General features: G+C 54.7%; 2 protein-coding genes across 3 annotated transcripts in view; one reads left to right on the top strand and one right to left on the bottom strand.

Moving 5' to 3' along the window:
- Positions 1 to 17,526, top strand: part of SYN1 (synapsin I) — a 51,633-nt gene that overhangs the window by 32,013 nt on the left and 2,094 nt on the right. For both annotated transcript variants that reach the window (XM_058714647.1, XM_058714648.1), the window contains exons 6-12: positions 13,642 to 13,704; positions 14,445 to 14,587; positions 14,682 to 14,756; positions 14,859 to 14,961; positions 16,180 to 16,326; positions 16,696 to 16,783; positions 16,871 to 17,462. In XM_058714647.1, the coding sequence (XP_058570630.1) occupies positions 13,642 to 13,704; positions 14,445 to 14,587; positions 14,682 to 14,756; positions 14,859 to 14,961; positions 16,180 to 16,326; positions 16,696 to 16,783; positions 16,871 to 17,462 (1,211 nt within the window). The remainder of the gene's footprint in view (positions 1 to 13,641; positions 13,705 to 14,444; positions 14,588 to 14,681; positions 14,757 to 14,858; positions 14,962 to 16,179; positions 16,327 to 16,695; positions 16,784 to 16,870; positions 17,463 to 17,526) is intronic.
- On the bottom strand, positions 5,277 to 9,343 carry TIMP1 (TIMP metallopeptidase inhibitor 1). The gene is made up of 6 exons (XM_058714652.1): positions 9,189 to 9,343; positions 8,212 to 8,340; positions 7,121 to 7,200; positions 6,810 to 6,936; positions 6,399 to 6,523; positions 5,277 to 5,551 (listed from the first exon to the last, which is right to left on the bottom strand). The coding sequence occupies exons 1-6, from the start codon at positions 9,328 to 9,330 to the stop codon at positions 5,381 to 5,383; spliced, it is 774 nt and encodes a 257-aa protein (XP_058570635.1). The 5' UTR covers positions 9,331 to 9,343; the 3' UTR covers positions 5,277 to 5,380.

The raw sequence follows: 17,526 nt of genomic DNA, 5'->3' as shown, positions 1-17,526 counted from the left end.
GTTAAGCGTCCGACTTCAGCCAGGTCACGATCTCGCGGTCCGTGAGTTCGAGCCCCGCGTCAGGCTCTGGGCTGACGGCTCGGAGCCTGGAGCCTGTTTCCGATTCTGTGTCTCCCTCTCTCTCTGCCCCTCCCCCGTTCATGCTCTGTCTCTCTCTGTCCCAAAAATAAATAAAAAACGTTGAAAAAAAAAATTTAAAAAAAAAAAAAAAGCTTAAAAAAAAGGAAAAGAAATCTACCTCTTCATCTGTCACTGGGGGTGGGAAGAGATATGTGATCATATATGGTGATACCGTAATATAGTAATAGATTGGGAGCTGTTCCAGCAAGGGGATTTTCCAATGAGACATATCTAAGGATAGGGAAATTTCAATGGGGAGATTTCAATGAGGGTCGACCAATAGGAGCTATGTGGAGGGGTGTGTTTCAATGAATGGAAAGATTTTTAAATGGGCTTATCATTGATATCAATGGTGGGTATTTCTGAATGGGAAGATCTGACAAGGGAGTTTATCAATGGGGGAATTTCGATGCACATGTCTGAATGGGGAGATATGTCAGTGGGTCTAGATAAAGGAATAGGGAGATTTGTCAACAAAGATTGTCAATGGGAGGGGGGTGTCTGGCTGGCTCAATCAGTGGAGCATGCGACTCTTGATCTCTGGGTTGTAAGTTCAAGCCCCACGTTAGGCATAGAGATTAGTTAAAATAAAATCTTTTAAAAAAAGATTGTCAGTGGGAATTATGGCATAGAAAGACATTTATAAATAGATTTCTCAACTGAGTGGTCAGTAGGGGATATGCAAATGGTGGGTAATTATGAAGAGAGATACTTGTCAGTGGGATCCATCAGTGGGTGATAGATTGCCGCTAGGTATTTTTGAATGGGGAGATTTGTTAATGGAGACCATCCATGGGGATATGTCAATGGGATATTTATGAATAAGGTGGTAGGTAGTTCAACAGAGGTATTTGTTATGGGGTATTTGTGAAAGAGGGGACTTGTACAGTGAGGAGAGGGAACTCTTCCAAGGAAAGAGTTGACCTTAGAAATTTGTCACCTGCATTCTTGGGAACAGAAGAGATTTGTAAGTATGGTGATTTGTCATCCACAGTAAGGACTTCATAGTGGGGAACATTATCACTGGGGAAGAGGGGTTTTCTTAGAAATCTTTTAAAGCATCAGTATTTTTCAGTTGGGGAGACTTGTGCACCGGGAAGAAGTATATAAGCTTCAGAGTGATAAGAAAAACATTACAAATGAGCATATTAAATATTTGTAACATCTCTGGGGGGATTATCAGGATCACGAGTTAAACTAAGATTTCCAGAGTGCATTAAATTAGTATTACTGGTATTATACATTATTTCCAATATTGTAAATAATCAATACTGATACAAATTATCACTACTAAAGCTTTACATTAAATGACATTTATCATACTACTTACTACCAACTAATACTTGTAAGTGCTACGTGCCCAGTACATTTTACCTGTACTCCCTCATTTAACATTCACATTGTCCCTGCAAGTTAGGCATTCTTTTTATCCCTGTTTTACAGATGTGGAAACTGAGGCACAAAGACACAGACCCAGTACATGGAAGGGGCAGGATCTGAATTGCAAATGACCTGGCTCCAGCGTTCATGTTCTTAACCAGTACACGTGGCCCGGCTAGAAATGAAGTCACTGTTAGGAAGATTTCACATGAAGTTATTATTATGAGAGTTTCGTGTTTTGACCTGAAAAAGTACCCAAGGGGCAAACACACCCTTTAATCATCCTCCAAACCTAGCACAGTCCTCAGAAGGATTCTGGGTAGGGACTGTGAGGCCCATTTTTCACGGAGAAGTATTGAGCCTCAGGTGAGGGAAGGGCTGGTCCCCAGGCTACCCACTGAGCTGTACCACCCCCCGCCATGCTGCGACCCGCCCCCCCCCCAATGCTGCACGTGTCACAAGGCTATCACACTTCCCCCATGTGCTTTCTCTCAGCCATCAGTCTCTCCCAAGGGGAGATTCACACCCAGATACATGGAATGCTGGAGTGGGGGGGAGGGGGGTAACTCACTCACTTTAGTGAACTTTTTTAAAATCCTTTTTTTTTAAATTTTTTAATGTTTGTTTATTTTTGAGAGAGAGAGAGAGAGAGAGAGAGAGAGAATGAATGGGGGAAGGGCAGAGAGAGAGGGAGACACAGAATCTGAAGTAGGCTCCAGGCTCTGAGCTGTCAGCACAGAGCGCGACATGGGGCTTGAACTCGTGAACCGTGAGATCATGACCTGAGCCGAAGTCAGACGCTCAACCGACGGAGCCACCCAGGCTCCCCTTAAAATCTTTTTTTTTCAAATGTTCACTTATTTATTTTTGAAAGAGAGAGAGAGCACGAACGGGGTGGGGGGGGGGGCAGCGAGGGAGGGGGAGGGAGAGAGAGAGAGAGAGAGAGAGAGAGAGAGAGAGAGAGAGAGAGAGAATCTGAAGCAGGCTTCGCACTGTCAGCGCAGAGTCCGGCGCGAGGCTCAAACTCACAGTGTGAGATCATGACCTGAGCCAAAACCAAGAGTCGGACACTTAACCGACTGGGCCACCCAGGCGCCCCATAGTGCATTTTCTAGAAGAGTGAAGGGGGGATGTAGTGACCCCAGGACTACAGATATCCTGCCAGGAGCTCCTGCCAGGGTCTGGGGGAGGAGGCCTCATATGCTGTTCTGGCCTCAGTAGGGCCTGGTGGTCAGCCCTGTCCACAAAGCATTGATGTCTCTATCCAGGGCACCACCTGCAGGTGGGCAGGTGGGCAGGTGGGCAGGTGGGCAGGAGAATGGCCTCCACACTGGGCTCCTTTTCCACTGCCTCCTTCTGCTTCACCTTCCTCCCAGGGATTAAAATAGCTGAGGGCTCAGGAAATGGGTCCTGGGGTCAGGGAACAACAGCATAGCAATGCAGGGAGCTGATACCAGGATTTGGTAAACTGGTAGGAGCTGCTGAGCCAATAGCGACAAGGGCCACCAGGGCCCTTACAGTCAAACCCATCCGAGAAGGCTGCCATTTGCCCCTTTTAGCAGACAGGGTTTAGATCCTCCCAGGGCATACCCAAGATGTAGATGTTCAGGTAGAAATTGTCACTGCAGTGGGTGTCCCCTGCACAGGCAGATAGGCCCCGAGTGCTCAAAATCTACCCATCCTTTGTAAAAAATTTTTAAACATTTCTTCATATTTGAGAGTGAGAGAGACAGAGCGTGGGTGGGGGAGGGGCAGAGAGAAGGGGAGACACAGAATCTGAAACAAGTTCCAGGCTCCGAGTTGTCAGCACAGAGCCCGACGCAGGGCTCAAACCCACGAACCACGAGATTGTGACCTGAGCTGAAGTCGGATACTTAACCAACGGAGTCACCCAGGCACCCCAAAGTCTACCCATCCCGATCTAGGACATACTTGGGCCCTGGGGGAATCTCCCAGGAGTGCCAGAGGATCCGGGGGGCCAGCTTGCTGACCCAGAATTCCCTGGAGGAGACCTGGCTTCTTCTTGTTAGGAGCGGAGTGTAGTCTGACAGGAGGGAATTTGGGGGTCCTCTCCTTCACCAAAGATGCATTGGGATCTTTTTCAAGCAGATCGAGGCTGACAGGACACTTGAGTGTTCTGTTAAATGTTTGCACCAGTCTGAAATTGTGGTTCCCAGGGGCCTCACTTGAGTGAGGATCTTTGGAGTGGAGGGGACAGGAGCCAGGGACGGGGAAGGGCCCAGGGAGGCTTGGAAGCAGGAAGGCCTAAGACTTGGAATAGTCAGAAGGGCAACGTAACACAGCCTCATGTGGGGGGCAGTCAGAGCTGCAGAACAATAATCAGATGTGCTGGGGAAGAGTCCGTCACTCAGCTTTTATGGGGGAGGATGAACCAGAAAGGTGAGGTTTGGGTCTAGAGCCCCCAGCTTTGGTGAGGGAACAGCTGTGTAGGAGGAGGTACGTGGGGGGTGAGGGATGGGCTGACACATGTGGTTGGTCCCCATTTTGAACCCCACCTGCACTTCACTGCTGTCGGTATTTCCTTCAGAGGTGGTCAGAGTGAGGGGAGGAGAGGTAGGGGAAGGGGGAGAAGGACAGAGCTTGGGGATCTCCAGATCGCACCTTCTCCTCATCCCTCCTATTCCGCAAACAGCCACTTCCAAGGAATCTCCCACAGGCCATGGGGTGGTCGGGGGAAGGCAGAGCTACCCCTTCTTCCAGAGTCCCTGGCTGGGAGGGGTATTGTGGGGGCCCTGAGCCCCCCTGGAGGTTTCCTCTTTTACTCAAGTGAGACTCACAGTAAAAAGCCAAAGGTGTGGACAGTAACACCTACAGATCTGGATGGGACAGTACATCCTCCTCGATGACATCAGGACAGTGCCCAAGGGACGAGAGCCGTTCCGTTGGCCAATTGATAAGACATTTGTCAATGAGCTCGTCAACTGGAAGGGATTTGTGAATAGAGGAATTTGCCAGTGAGACGGTGATCTGTCAGTAGTGGGATAATTTTCTAGAGAGCCCTGTGCAAATAGGAAGTATAAATTAGTCTAGTAAAATGTTCCAAAGTACCGAGCAGAGAGATTGTCCAGTGAATTGTGGTTGATGATGCAGGCTGAATGGCCAGTACTGATGTTAAAGATTGCCAATGCTAATGCCAAGGTAGACGATTATTACCAGTACCTCAATTTTTTTTTATTTTATTTTTTTTAACGTTTATTTATTTTTGAGACAGAGAGAGACCGAGCATGAACGGGGGAGGGTCAGAGAGAGGGAGACACAGAATCTGAAACAGGCTCCAGGCTCTGAGCTGTCAGCACAGAGCCCGACGCGGGACTCGAACTCACGGACCGTGAGATCATGACCTGAGCCGAAGTCGGCCACTTAACCGACTGAGCCACCCAGGCGCCCCACCTCAATTTTTTTAAATGTTTTTTATTCTTGAGAAAGAGAGAGAGAGAGAGAGAGACAGAGCCTGAGTGGGAGAGGGGCAGAGAGAGAGGGAGACCCAGAATCCGAAGCAGGTTCCAGGCTCTGAGCTGTCAGCACAGAGCCCAACACGGGGCTCGAACCCACGAACCGTGAGATCGTGACCTGAGCCGAAGCCGGATGCCCAACTAAGTGAGCCACCCAGGCGCCCCATCAGTACCTCAAATTTTACGTACAAATATACAAAGCCGATTTCGCATCCCCCACTCCCTCGGCATTGGTCCCAGGGTGCTCCCACCGGGCCATCAGTGACATGGCTTTGTTCCCACACATTACACGGGGACACTGCCTGCTGGATGGTAGTTGTTTATTTCATTGTTTGGGATAAAGAAAGACAGGAGTGGGAAATGGGGTGAACACTGTGCAGGCTTCAGCTTCCACTGGGGGCCCGGATTCAGGCCATCCGGGTCCTCAGGGACTGCCAGGTGCATATCCCTGGCTCTCTTGGCAGGCAGGCAAGGTGGCGGCTCTGGAAACCCTTGTCAGTGCCTATGAGGAACTGGTCTGTCCACAAGCAGTGAGTGTCATTCTGCAGTTTGCAGGGGATGGATGAACAGGAAAATACCTAGAGGAGGGGAGGGAGGCACATCTCTGAGGGCTTCGCCTCCCGCCCCTACTCAGTTTTCAACACTGAGCTGCCTAGGGAGACCTGGTGTTGCCCCACCTGGGGAGAGACTTGAGAACAGCCCCTCCCATTGGAGGAACAGGCATTGGGCTTGGCAAGGTGATGGTAATCCAGGGAACTGATCAGTTTCCTGGAATGGCGGCTGGAGAACAGTTATGGGGGGGGGGCGGTCAGACAGTTTTCCAGGGAAACTATTCCATAGGATAGGGAACAAGCGGCACTAGTAGCGGGGAACAGGTGGCCAGTGGGGCACAGGCATAGGATAGAGCCATGGGGCTCAGACGCACAGTCACTGGGATCAGAGGACATTCAGGGCCACCAGAAAATAGTCTTGGAATGGTTGGAAGGGCAATGTAACACACCCTTGTGTACGGAGCAGTCAGAGCTACAGAGAAATAATCAGATGTGCTGGGGAGGAGTCAGTGGGTTGGGGGATCGGCGCTTTGGGTTCCTGGAGAACATTCTAGGGAACCAAGAAACAATCCCTGGGGGGTCAAGAATAGACAGAGGGACCAGAAAATAGTCCCAAGGGGGATTTAGAGGGACAGGAAGCAGCCAGAAAGTCCAGGGAACAGCGAATCCCCAGGTACGAGACACAGAGCAAAGAAGAACCAGAATTTCCAGTCTCAGGTTTCGGGGGACCAGCAAGAGAGATCAGGGACAGCACTAGGGTTTGGGGAGCAGCCATACGGACAAGGAATGGTCAGGAGGAGCAAGAAAGAAGCCAGGGTTTGGGTAAGAACCCAAGGACCGCTCTCCAGGTGGCGGGCAGGGCCCAGGTACTCACGGTGCATTCTTCGCAGCCAGCAGCATAGGTCTTGGTGAAGCCCCGGCGCTGAGAGGAACTCAGACTGTTCCAGGGAACCACGTAACTGCAGGTATTGATGTGCAGGTGTCCGTTCCGCAGTTTTCCTGGGGGGGCAGGGGGCAAGAGGCAGCAGCTGATCAGCTGGGCCGGCGTCGGGGGGGGGGGGGGGGGGGGAGGGGAGGGCGGCGCCTGATTGGCGTCCCGGGCGCACAGACCCCCGCTGGGCAAAAGCCCCCCCCCCCCCCCCCCCCCCCGCCTTCCGATAGGCTGAAATTGGGGCGGTTCCCATTTCAACTGGGACCAGTCCCTCCGAGCCTCGCCCCCTCGCGGCGCCAGGCGGCGTCAGAGGGACGGGCCGGCGTGGCACAGGACGAGGGGGCGGGGCCTCACCGGCGATGAGAAACTCCTCGCTGCGGTTCTGGGACCTGTGGAAGTATCCGCAGACGCTCTCCGCGGTGGGGGTGTAGACGAACCGGATGTCAGAGGCATCCCCCAAGGCGCTGAACCCTTTGAACATCTGTCGATAGGTGAGGGGAAGAATCTCTTTTACTGCTATAATCCTCCCCCTCCACGTTATTCCCTGAAGTGGTAGAGCATCCTGACATCACAGCCAACTTCCTCGACAAACCGGTGGCCCTTGGCTTTTACTTTGACGGGAAGGAAGAAGTTAGGAACTGCTGGGAAAAGGGCAGGAGGGATACCTTGGTCATCTTGATCTCATAACGCTGGCTTAAGGCAGTCTGGTTGACTTCTGCGGTCCCCACGAACTTGGCCCTGATGACTGCAGGAGAGGAGGGGGGAGAGACGAGTCAAATGGACTGCAGGAGCCAATAAAATAAAATAATCACAATACTAATACCGGCGAAGCACATACTTAAATAGGGATCGCTAGATGTCAGCTCACTAAGCTATTTACACACCGGTTAATTGATTTGATTGGTATATTGAGCGACTACTCTTTGCCAGGCGCTGCTTAAAATTAAGCCTTTTTCATATATTCATCATGTGTTCATTCACTCAACAAATATTCCAGAGCCTGCTGTGCGCCAGGCACTGCTCTGGGTGTTAGGAACACAACAGTGAACAAAACACAGAACCCACCCCCCCCCCCTTGTGGAGCTCACATTCCAGCCAGAAGGAGGCTAAACACAAGCGAAATAATACATACATGGAATGTTACAAAGTAGTGCTATGAGGAATTTCAGACATGGCGATCAGGGGGTACTAGGGGACAGGGGTTAAAATCCTGAACAGGGAGGGGGGCACCCGGGTGGCTCCGTTGGTTACGTGACTGGCTCTTGGTTTCGGCAAAGGTCATGATCTCACCATTGGTGAGTTCGAACCCTAGTCAGCCTCCGTGCTGGGATTCTCTCTCTCCCTCTTTCTCTGGCCCTCCCCCTCCTCCTCTCTCTCTCTCAAAATAAATAAACTTTATATATATGTGTGTGTGTGTGTGTATATATATATATATATATATATATACATATATATATACACACATACATATATATATAAATTTTGAACAGGGAAGGCCATCCTGACATCGGAGGCCGCCACCCATGTAGATACCTGGGGGGGGGGGGGGGAGGGTGTACCAGGCAGAGGAAGCTGCCAGTACAAAGGCCCCCGGAGGTGGGATTGGGCTCAGAGTAATCAAGGAAGCACAAGGATGCTGGTGTGGCTAAAGCAGAGTCAGTGCAGGGCTGAGTGGACTTGTTCCAGGGGTCGGCACCACTGTGAACCCCCCAAAAGCAAACGTACAGAGTGTGCAGGCAGAGTGGGGCACACTTACTGAAGTCCGAGCTGCAGAAGGCGGTCTGCGGGTGGAGTGGGGCACAGGTACAGGCCCGGCTGGGGGCTGCCAGCCACAGCAACAACAGGATGCAGGAGGCCAGGGGCGCCAAGGGTGCCATGGTGGGTTCTGCAGGGTGGGGAGGAGGGGTCAGCGGTCCTCTGCGAGGTGGGCAGCGCCCTCCCCAGCCTGGAACGGGATTAAGCCTCCGTACTCTGGGCTTGAGGGGTTGGGGGGGCAGTGGAGATTTTAAGGGGGGGTGGGGATCTTGGAGCCCAGAGGAGCCGAGAGGGCAGAGGGTCGGGGGTCGGGAGAGTCTAGGACTTGCGGAGCTCATGCAATTTCACAGATTGGGAGAGTCGGCGGGGGGGGGGGGGGGGCGGGGGGGGGGCGGGGGGGCGGGCTACAAGGCTGTGATGTTTGCAGAATAAGGGGGCAGAGGGTTTGCAGGATTTAGGGACGTTGGGAAGTCAGAAGGTCGAGAAGCTGGGGGTGAGGAATTTGGGGCTCAGGGAGCCAGGGGAGTTTGGGGTTTCAGGGTTGTGCATAGTGAGATGGGGGGAGTGGAGAGAAGCTGAGGAGTCCGGAGGAGGTTGGGGGTTCAGAGAGTTTGGAGGCTTCAGGGGTTGGGGTGCCTGAGGGATTTGGGAGCAGGGAAAGTCGTGGAGTTGGGGATTTAGGAGGGTTGGGGGGGCAGTGAGGGAATTTAGGGGAGTTGGCAGCCTGGGAGGCAGCTGTGATATTAGGGGGCTCATGGGTTTGGAGGAGTCGGGGATAGAGATCGGGGTTCCAAGGAGTCTGGAGTGTGGGAATTGGGGGAGAAGTTCCAGCACCACCACCACCCCCCCACTCCCGCCCTCCTCCCCTGAACCAGCCCAGAGTCCTGGTACCCGCCGGCCAGGCTGAGCGGCCAGACGTCCGGCAGGAAAGCTCCCGCCAAGCTTCAGGTTCCGAGGGCCTCCCGGGCCCCTGCCTACCTCTGGTGGATCTCTCCAGGCGCTGGGTCTGAGGCGACAGTGGCAGGGCCTGAGCAGCGGAGGATAAATGTCCACGCGAGGGGCGGGGGTGGCAGTGGTGCGGAAACCACAGGCCTCCAGGCTTCCTGGATGCATTACTCATCCGCCCACCCTCTGTGGAGGCCAAGGGGCGGGCCAAGCAAGGGCTGCCGAAAAGGAGATGCGCCCTCCTCCTCTCCCTCCCGCTGGGCCTCGCCCTGGCCACCCGCCCCCATCTCCACGCTTGTCCGTCTGTCAATCCATCCATCGTCCGACACTAGTCCTTCCAGGCAGCCTCTGGGGAGGGCTTAGAGGCAGGACTACTCCCTAGCCCCCACCCCAACACTCAGGGCAATTCCCTGAAGTCTCCAAAGTCTACCCCATCACCTATGTCCCCCAAAATCCCCGTGGCCGAAGCCTGAGTTAGTCCATCCTTTTAGTAAGCATGTCTTGTGCACCTACTGTGTGCCAGGCACACACACACAAATCCCTCTCTTTGGTAGTTCTGACAGTCTGGTGAAGGGTGAGGGAGGCAGAGAGGAAACAAATTAGGTAGAAGCAGTGGAGAGAGTAAGGCAAGTGAGAGGAGGAGGAATACAAGGGGGGCAACTGAGGCACTGAGAGGTTAAGTGACGTATCCAAGATCACAGTTAATAAGCAGCAGAACTGGCATTTGAACTCAGGTGGCCTGGAGCCAGAGCCTGGATGTTAACCCCTCGCAAAAAACACAGACTTGGGGCGCCTGGCTGGCTCAGTCGGTGGAGCCTGCAACTCTTAGTCGGGGTTGTGAGTTCAAGCCCCACGTTGGGTGTAGAGATTGCTTAAAAATAAAATCCTTGAAAAAATAAACACATAGGTAAATAAATAGCATTTATACAGCACCAACTGTGTCCCAGGCACTCAGCATATTTTTTCTCACTTAGAGCTCACAGTAAACCTCCGAGATGGGTACCGGTATTAGTCCCATTTTACAGATGAGGAACTATGAGGCATAGAGGGATTGAAGAACCTTCCGAGAATCACCGGGCATGGCTGGGATTTGAACCTAGGTTAACTGGTGCCAGGATCTCACCCCAGCCATGGCACGGCCCTGACCTGTGGGGAAAGTGCCAGTGAATTAGTGAGCATTACGGTGGGGGGGGGGGGGCGGCTCACTGGTGGTGAAAGAGGGCTGTGAGTCAGTAGAAAACGGATCCCCTCCCATCCTGCCCTGCCCCTTCCCCACCAGCCCTCCCACACCTCTTGGGCGGGGCGGGGGGTGGGGGGGTGGGGTGGTGAGGCAATCCCTGCCCACCAGCTTCCAGATGCTGCCTGAATCTTCCCTGGGGTCCTGGGAAAGGGCTCTAAGGGCTAATTAACATCCTTTGTTGGTTGAGGAAGGCAGACCAATGATAACAGTGATGGTGCTGTGTGCTGTGTCCTATATTCCTTGTGTAAATTCTTTCAGTCCTCATGGCCCCCTTGCTAACGAAGCTTGCTTAACCCAGGGAGGTTAGCCCAGTCACCAGCACCACCCCCACAAAAACGACACCCGCCCCCCCCCCCCAGTACTGTGGGTACCGAACAGCGTTCTGGAACCTTTGTGAGCACTTCATCTCAGTCAGTCCCGATTGCCACCTTGGTAATTCATGTCGGCTGGCCAAGGGATGCTGACCCAGTACCAATAGCAGTAGCCAACACTTTTTGAGGAGGGCGGCTTCCTGTGTGCCAGAAAACAGGGCTCAGCGCTTTTCCTGAAGTAAGCAATCTGTTCCTCACAATTTGCCTGTGACTTAGGGACTTGGCGTATCTCCTGATGCCGATGAGGAAACCCAGACACGCTGAGGGGTCGAGTGACCTACCCAGGAATGAGAATGAAGAAACGGCCCGTCCGGCACGGGCGGGGGCAGAGGGGGGAGGGGGAGTAAACCAGGAATTTGGAGCCGCCGGTTGTGAAAGTGGGGAGGGAGAGTGAACGAGGCAGGGGTTGAGTAAGTCAGAGCTCGGCCAGTGGGAGCCGTTTGGGAAGGGAAAACCCTGCTGCAGCCCCTCACTGACCCTGCTTCGGATGCCAGCTCTCTCAAGCCTGAGTCAGCAGCGAGTGTGGCCGACTGTCTACACGTGAGGGGTTCTGTGCATCCGGGTCATAGTGCGGGTTTTGAAACCGGTGGGGTTTCGCGGAGATGTATCCGGATGTGCAGCCCCTGGGGGACATTGCATGGGTGTGGGGGCCGTGGGGCCGGCTGGGTGTGCAGTGTGGATGCCCGGCCATCTCCACCACGTGCCAAGCGCTTGGGCCTCCTGGTGCCCTTTGTGCAGATCAGGAAACTGAGGCCCAGAGAAGGTTAGGCGACCTGACCCGGGCTTCCACATGGCTTTAGGAAGAGGCGAGGCCAAGATGCAAACCTAGGGCTCTCCAGGGGATCCTGGAGTGCAAAGCTCCCAGCATGCACGCTGTGCGGGCATAGTCGCGCACATACACACGGGGTTGCGTTCAGACTCAAGTCCAGAGGAAACAAGGAGGGTTTGTGAGAAGAGGGGCCTGGCCTGGGTGGCTCAGTCGGTGAAGCATTCGACTTCCACTCAGGTCATGATCCCTGGGTTCGTGAGTTCGAGCCCCGTGTGGGGCTCTGTGCTGACAGCTCAGAGCCTGGAGTCTGCTTTGGATTCTGTGTCTCCCTCTCTCTCTGCCCCTCCTTTGCTCACACACACTCTCTAAAAAATAAACATTAAAAAATTTAATAAAATTTAAAAACAAGAAAAGAGGGGCCTAGAGACCTCGAGGTGGGGGCCTGTGCGCGCGTGTGCACTTGCACGCAGCTCTGCTCTGTGTCTGCCTCTGAGAACTGTGTGTGCGCCCCTAATGTTGCGCACCTGTGTGTTTTGTGTCGCTCCTGGGAGTTGTACCTCTGCTTCTGCAGAGCGGGTCTAAGTTGCTCATGTAATTGTGGAGGTGGTGTTCCTGAGTTGTGTGTGTGCCCGAGTGTTAACGTCAAGCGCTGCCTCTGCGCTGCTGCCCCGGAACGCTAACGAGAGGATCCCCGCAGCCCCCTTCCCAACGCGGTGCCTCTCGGGGGACCCGTGATGACGCCAGTCATTTGGGAAATGAGGAAGGTGGGGGTGCGGAGAGAGGGTGAGGCCTGAAGGTCAATCGGTCACCCTGAGCCTGCGGGCTTCCTGTGCCTGTCGGGAACCGGGAACCGCCGCCGCCCGGGCAGCCCCTCCGGGAATGCCCTCTCTCTACCCCGCGGGACAGCGGAGGGGGCGGCGCGGCCGTGCGCGCGCAGCTTGCCCAACCCGAGCCCCTGCCCGCCCCCGGGGTCGCGGGAGGCCTGAGGCATCCCCACACCTGGACGTGTGAGTGTGCGTGTGCACGCACACACCCGGAAGTGCCTACACTTAGGAAGACTCTGGGTGTCCCTGGCTGTGTGTGCGCCTCTCCGTTTGTATGGGTGGCAAGGCGCGTTGTGTGTGCGCGTCCCTAGATGTACTTTGGGTGTGCCCCCCCCTCCCCGTCTGGTGCGGCTCTCTGTGCTGAGTCTTGGTGGTTATATGACGACCTAGGAGTGTGTACCTCTATATGTGGCGTGGGTCTTCCTCGTGCGTGTGCCCGGGAGTGTCGCGGGTGTGTGAGTGTTGGGTGTGAGTACGTGCCCAGTTCTGTCGTGTGTGCCTGTCGGGGTTGTGTGCCTGTGCGCTCCGTGGCTGTGCCTCTGAGGGTGGTCTCTGTACTGCATGGGCAATCCTTCATGCTGTGTGGGTCCCAGGAAAGGGGCTGTGTGTGTGTGCCCCAAAGCGTGTGCTGCTGGGCAGAGGCTGGCCAGAAGTGCCTGGCTGGCTGAATGTGTGGACCTCTGCAGCCGGAGAGCAAGGTGTGCTCTGACTGAGCCTGCGTTGGTTGTGTGTCTTTCCATCTCGTGGGTCTCAACCTACTTGGCAATCTCTGGGCTTGGTTGTGTAGATCTGAGTTCTGAGGGTTTGTGTGCGTGCCTCCGGGTCGCTTCTGTGCACGGACGATGCTTTCACACGAGGCCTGGCTGAGGGATCCGGTTACTACATGCTTGCCACCACACCCCCGTGCATGCACATGCACACACTCACTTCTCTATCATCCACTCATTATAAAAACAAACTTTCCCTTTTCCGGAAAAGTCCCCCACCCCCACCCCTATCACATGCCTCTGCCCGGGAAAGCAGAGGCGGGATGTCTGGGACTTGAGGGTAGTGGAGGGAGGGACAGGCAGGCAGGGCTCTGAGTTCGATTCCGGGCACAGAAACATGTGTGTGTATGTGTGTGTGTGTGACCCCCGCTGCTGACTGTCCCTGACTCGCCTCTTCTGGGAAATGGCTTCTAATGTGGCTCCCACAGAACGGGCTTCCCTCAGCCCCCCCCCCCCCCACCACCCCTCTGATGGCCCTCCTGCCCTGACCCTGCTCTGCCTTTCCGCCCTACCAGCTCAGCAGCACGACGTACCCTGTGGTTGTGAAGATGGGGCACGCACACTCCGGGATGGGCAAGGTGAGTCCCCAGATGGGGTGTGTAGGTGTGTGTGTTTGGAAATGGTGCGTGCTCCTGGCATGGTGCATACATATATTGTGTATTCAAAGCACTCCAGTAATTCTGTGTGATTGTGTATCCTGGGGTGTCTTTGTCTTTTTGGATTTTTTTCCCTCACATTCTTAGAGTTTGTCATACATTCAACCAGGTTTATGCGTCCTGTTACTTTGTTCATGTAACCAGCATTGTGTTTGTGTATACACATGCCCCTGTGTTGAACACACGCTATATAATCTTTTATGTTCAAGCGTCTTGGGGTCCTGTGTGCATTCCGTCCACCTTATTTTGTCTCTGTGTGCGTAGAAAGCAGACTTGTAATGTGTATGCTTGTATATCGTGTATACAACCGATTGTGTGTCGCGGTACCCGTACACATAGGCCATATATACACACAGTTTTTCCACAGATTTACTGGGATATAACCCACCTACCATACAACTTACCCATTTAAAGTGGACAACTCAATTGTTTTTAGTATGTTCAAAGTTGCATATCCCCACCTGTGTGTCTGCTGTGTACGTGTAAAAACTAGGACCCCCAGAATTATGCATGCCCGAGTGTCTTGGCGTATCCACTGAATTTGTACGTACTTGGCTCACCAGTGTCATTTACGTCCATGCCCCCGCCCCGGGACACCCCCCCCCCCCCGCCCGCTGCCACCTTGTCCTAATCAGGTCCTGATCCCCGCCCCACTCCTACAGGTCAAAGTGGACAACCAGCACGACTTCCAGGACATCGCGAGCGTCGTGGCACTGACCAAGACATATGCCACTGCTGAGCCCTTCATTGATGCCAAATATGACGTGCGCGTCCAGAAAATTGGGCAGAACTACAAAGCCTACATGTGAGTGGAGAGGCCGAGGCCTGGGTAGGGGTCCCCTGCCCTGTGCAACCTGGGCTTCCCTGAGCTTCTGTCCTCTCTCGTCTCGTCCCCCCAGGAGGACGTCAGTGTCAGGAAACTGGAAGACCAACACCGGCTCTGCCATGCTCGAGCAGATCGCCATGTCTGACAGGTGGGGGTGGCCTGGACTCAGAGGGAGGGGACGCTAGGGGGGAAGCATGGCTACGCAGGCCGGCCGGGCACTGACAGGCTTCCTTGCCCCACATCTCGGCAGGTACAAGCTGTGGGTGGATACGTGCTCCGAGATTTTTGGGGGACTGGACATCTGCGCAGTGGAAGCACTGCATGGCAAGGATGGAAGGGATCACATCATTGAGGTGGGAGCACCCAGGAATTGGTAGGGGTACGGGGTGGGGCAGGTGCATGGCAGCATCGTTCCATAAGCCATGAAGCTCTCCATGGCCCAGGTTGCTATAAAGGCACTCTGTGAACTGTAAAGTACCTCATAAATTAGGAGGTGCTTGAGGAACAGCCGAGTGCTTTACAAAGTATATTGGGGCGCCCACGTGACTCAGTCGGTTAAGTGTCCAACTTCGGCTCGGGTCATGATCTTGCAGTCTGTGAGTTCGAGCCCCACGTCGGACTCTGTGCTGACAGCTAAGAGCCTGGAGCGTGCTTCCGATTCTGTCTCCCTCTCTCTCTGCCCCTCCCTTCCTCCTGCTCTGTCTCTCAAAAATAAGAATAAACGTTAAAAAAAAAAATAAAACTATAAGAAAGGAGCTCTGTAAACTGGGAGGTCCTTGTTACTAAAGCAAAGCACTCGCAAAATTCTAAATCTGTTTGTACACAGCAGTGCCCCTGGCAAACAGTAAGGCAATTTGGAAACCATAAAATGCCTTGAAAATTGGAGCGCTTTCTACACGGTGAGGCATTTTGTAAACAGTGGCGCCCATGCAAAGCACTTTTCTAAAGTCTAAACATACCATATATCCCCTAGTCCCTTGAAAAGGACAAGGAGCTTTGTAAACTATAAAGTACTATAGCCACCACGAAGTTCTTTGTAAATGACAGAACACCTAGCAAACTGTAAAGCAGGGATTGGCAAATGTTTTCGGTCAAGGTCTAGACAGTGCACATTTTAGGCTGTGTGGGCCATACAGTCTCTGTTGCAGCTTCTCTGCAAAAGCAGCCGAAGACAATACGTACAAAACAAACGCTCCCCTAAAACTGTCGGGATATAAAAATTGAAATGTATATTTTCACATATCACAAAATCTTCTTTTGTTCTCTTACCTACCATCAAAAAATGTAAAACCCATCCTTGGCTCTAGGGGCCAAAGACAGGCGTCTGGGCTGGATTTGGCCCGTGGGCCCTAATTTGTGGAGCTGTGCTCTAAGCCGTAGGCTCCCTTCAGGAGCTGTCCTGTACCTTGTAAAAGACAAGCCTTCATCGCACTGCAAAGCTGGTGCTTCTCAAACTGAATCTTTCCTTGGCACCAGCCCGTGCCTTTCCCCAGCTTAAGGGTGCTCGGTGGCTGTCACCCTCCCATGCACTTCCTGCCGCTCTCCTCACCGGATCCGTTTCCCTCCCCCAGGTGGTGGGTTCCTCCATGCCACTCATCGGGGACCACCAAGATGAAGACAAGCAGCTCATCGTAGAGCTTGTGGTCAACAAGATGGCCCAGGCCCTGCCCAGGCAACGGCAGCGGGATGCCTCCCCCGGCAGGGGCTCCCACGGCCAGGTCAGGCCCCTGGTGCTGAGCGAGGGCGGAGCTGGCCAAAGGGGGGCTAGTGGCTGCCAGGCCAACCCTCGGTCATGCTGCCACAGAGCTGATAGTCAGCAGGCAAAGGGCACTGCCAGTGCGCATGTGTGGCGGCAATTACCAATTGCTCATAAAAATTGATAAAATGGCTGCTACCCTGACTTCCCCGAGTGCCTCCCAACCCTTCCCCCCCAAAGAGCTCCCCCCTCCCCAGCTTGATATCCCCTCAGCTCAGCCACAGACGAGTCAACACCCAGCACAGTGGGAGCCCGTGTCATTTTGATTGGCTGATGCTCTGGCTGGCCGGTAACTATTTTTAACCTCTCCTGCTCCACTCCTCTGCCGCAGACTCCGTCCCCAGGGGCCCCGCCCTTGGGCCGCCAGACCTCCCAGCAGCCCTCAGGACCTCCAGCTCAGCAACGACCCCCACCACAGGGTAAGTGAGGGGCCGGCTTCCTGGGCCCTGACTGTACTGGCAACCCCCACCCCCCACCTCTCACACTGCACTCTTTCTGTCCCTCAGGTGGCCCTCCACAGCCCGGCCCGGGCCCCCAACGCCAGGGACCCCCGTTGCAGCAGCGCCCGCCCCCGCAGGGCCAGCAGCACCTTTCGGGCCTCGGACCCCCAGCTGGCAGTCCCCTGCCCCAGCGCCTACCAAGTCCCACATCAGCACCCCAGCAGCCTGCGTCCCAGGCCCCACCACTGACCCAGGGTCAAGGCCGCCAATCTCGGCCAGTGGCAGGAGGCCCCGGGGCGCCTCCAGCAGCCCGCCCACCCGCCTCCCCATCTCCCCAGCGCCAGGCGGGCCCCCCACAGGCTACGCGTCAGACATCTGTCTCCGGTCAGGCTCCACCAAAGGCCTCAGGGGCCCCACCGAGTGGTCAGCAGCGCCAGGGCCCACCCCAGAAACCCCCAGGCCCTGCCGGCCCCACACGACAGGCCAGCCAGGCGGGTCCCATGCCCCGCACCGGGCCACCCACCACGCAGCAGCCTCGGCCCAGTGGCCCGGGCCCTGCTGGACGACCCACCAAGCCACAGCTGGCCCAGAAACCCAGCCAGGACGTGCCGCCACCCGCAACCGCCACTGCCGGGGGACCTCCGCACCCCCAGCTCAAGTAAGAGGACCCCACGGCAGCCCTCGCCTTGCTGCTCACAAAACAGGCTCCTGCACCAGAAGAG

Source organism: Neofelis nebulosa, chromosome X (assembly GCF_028018385.1).
Source record: "Neofelis nebulosa isolate mNeoNeb1 chromosome X, mNeoNeb1.pri, whole genome shotgun sequence".
NCBI classification, from domain to species: Eukaryota; Metazoa; Chordata; class Mammalia; order Carnivora; family Felidae; genus Neofelis; species Neofelis nebulosa.
This window is presented reverse-complemented; position numbering and strand designations above follow the sequence as displayed.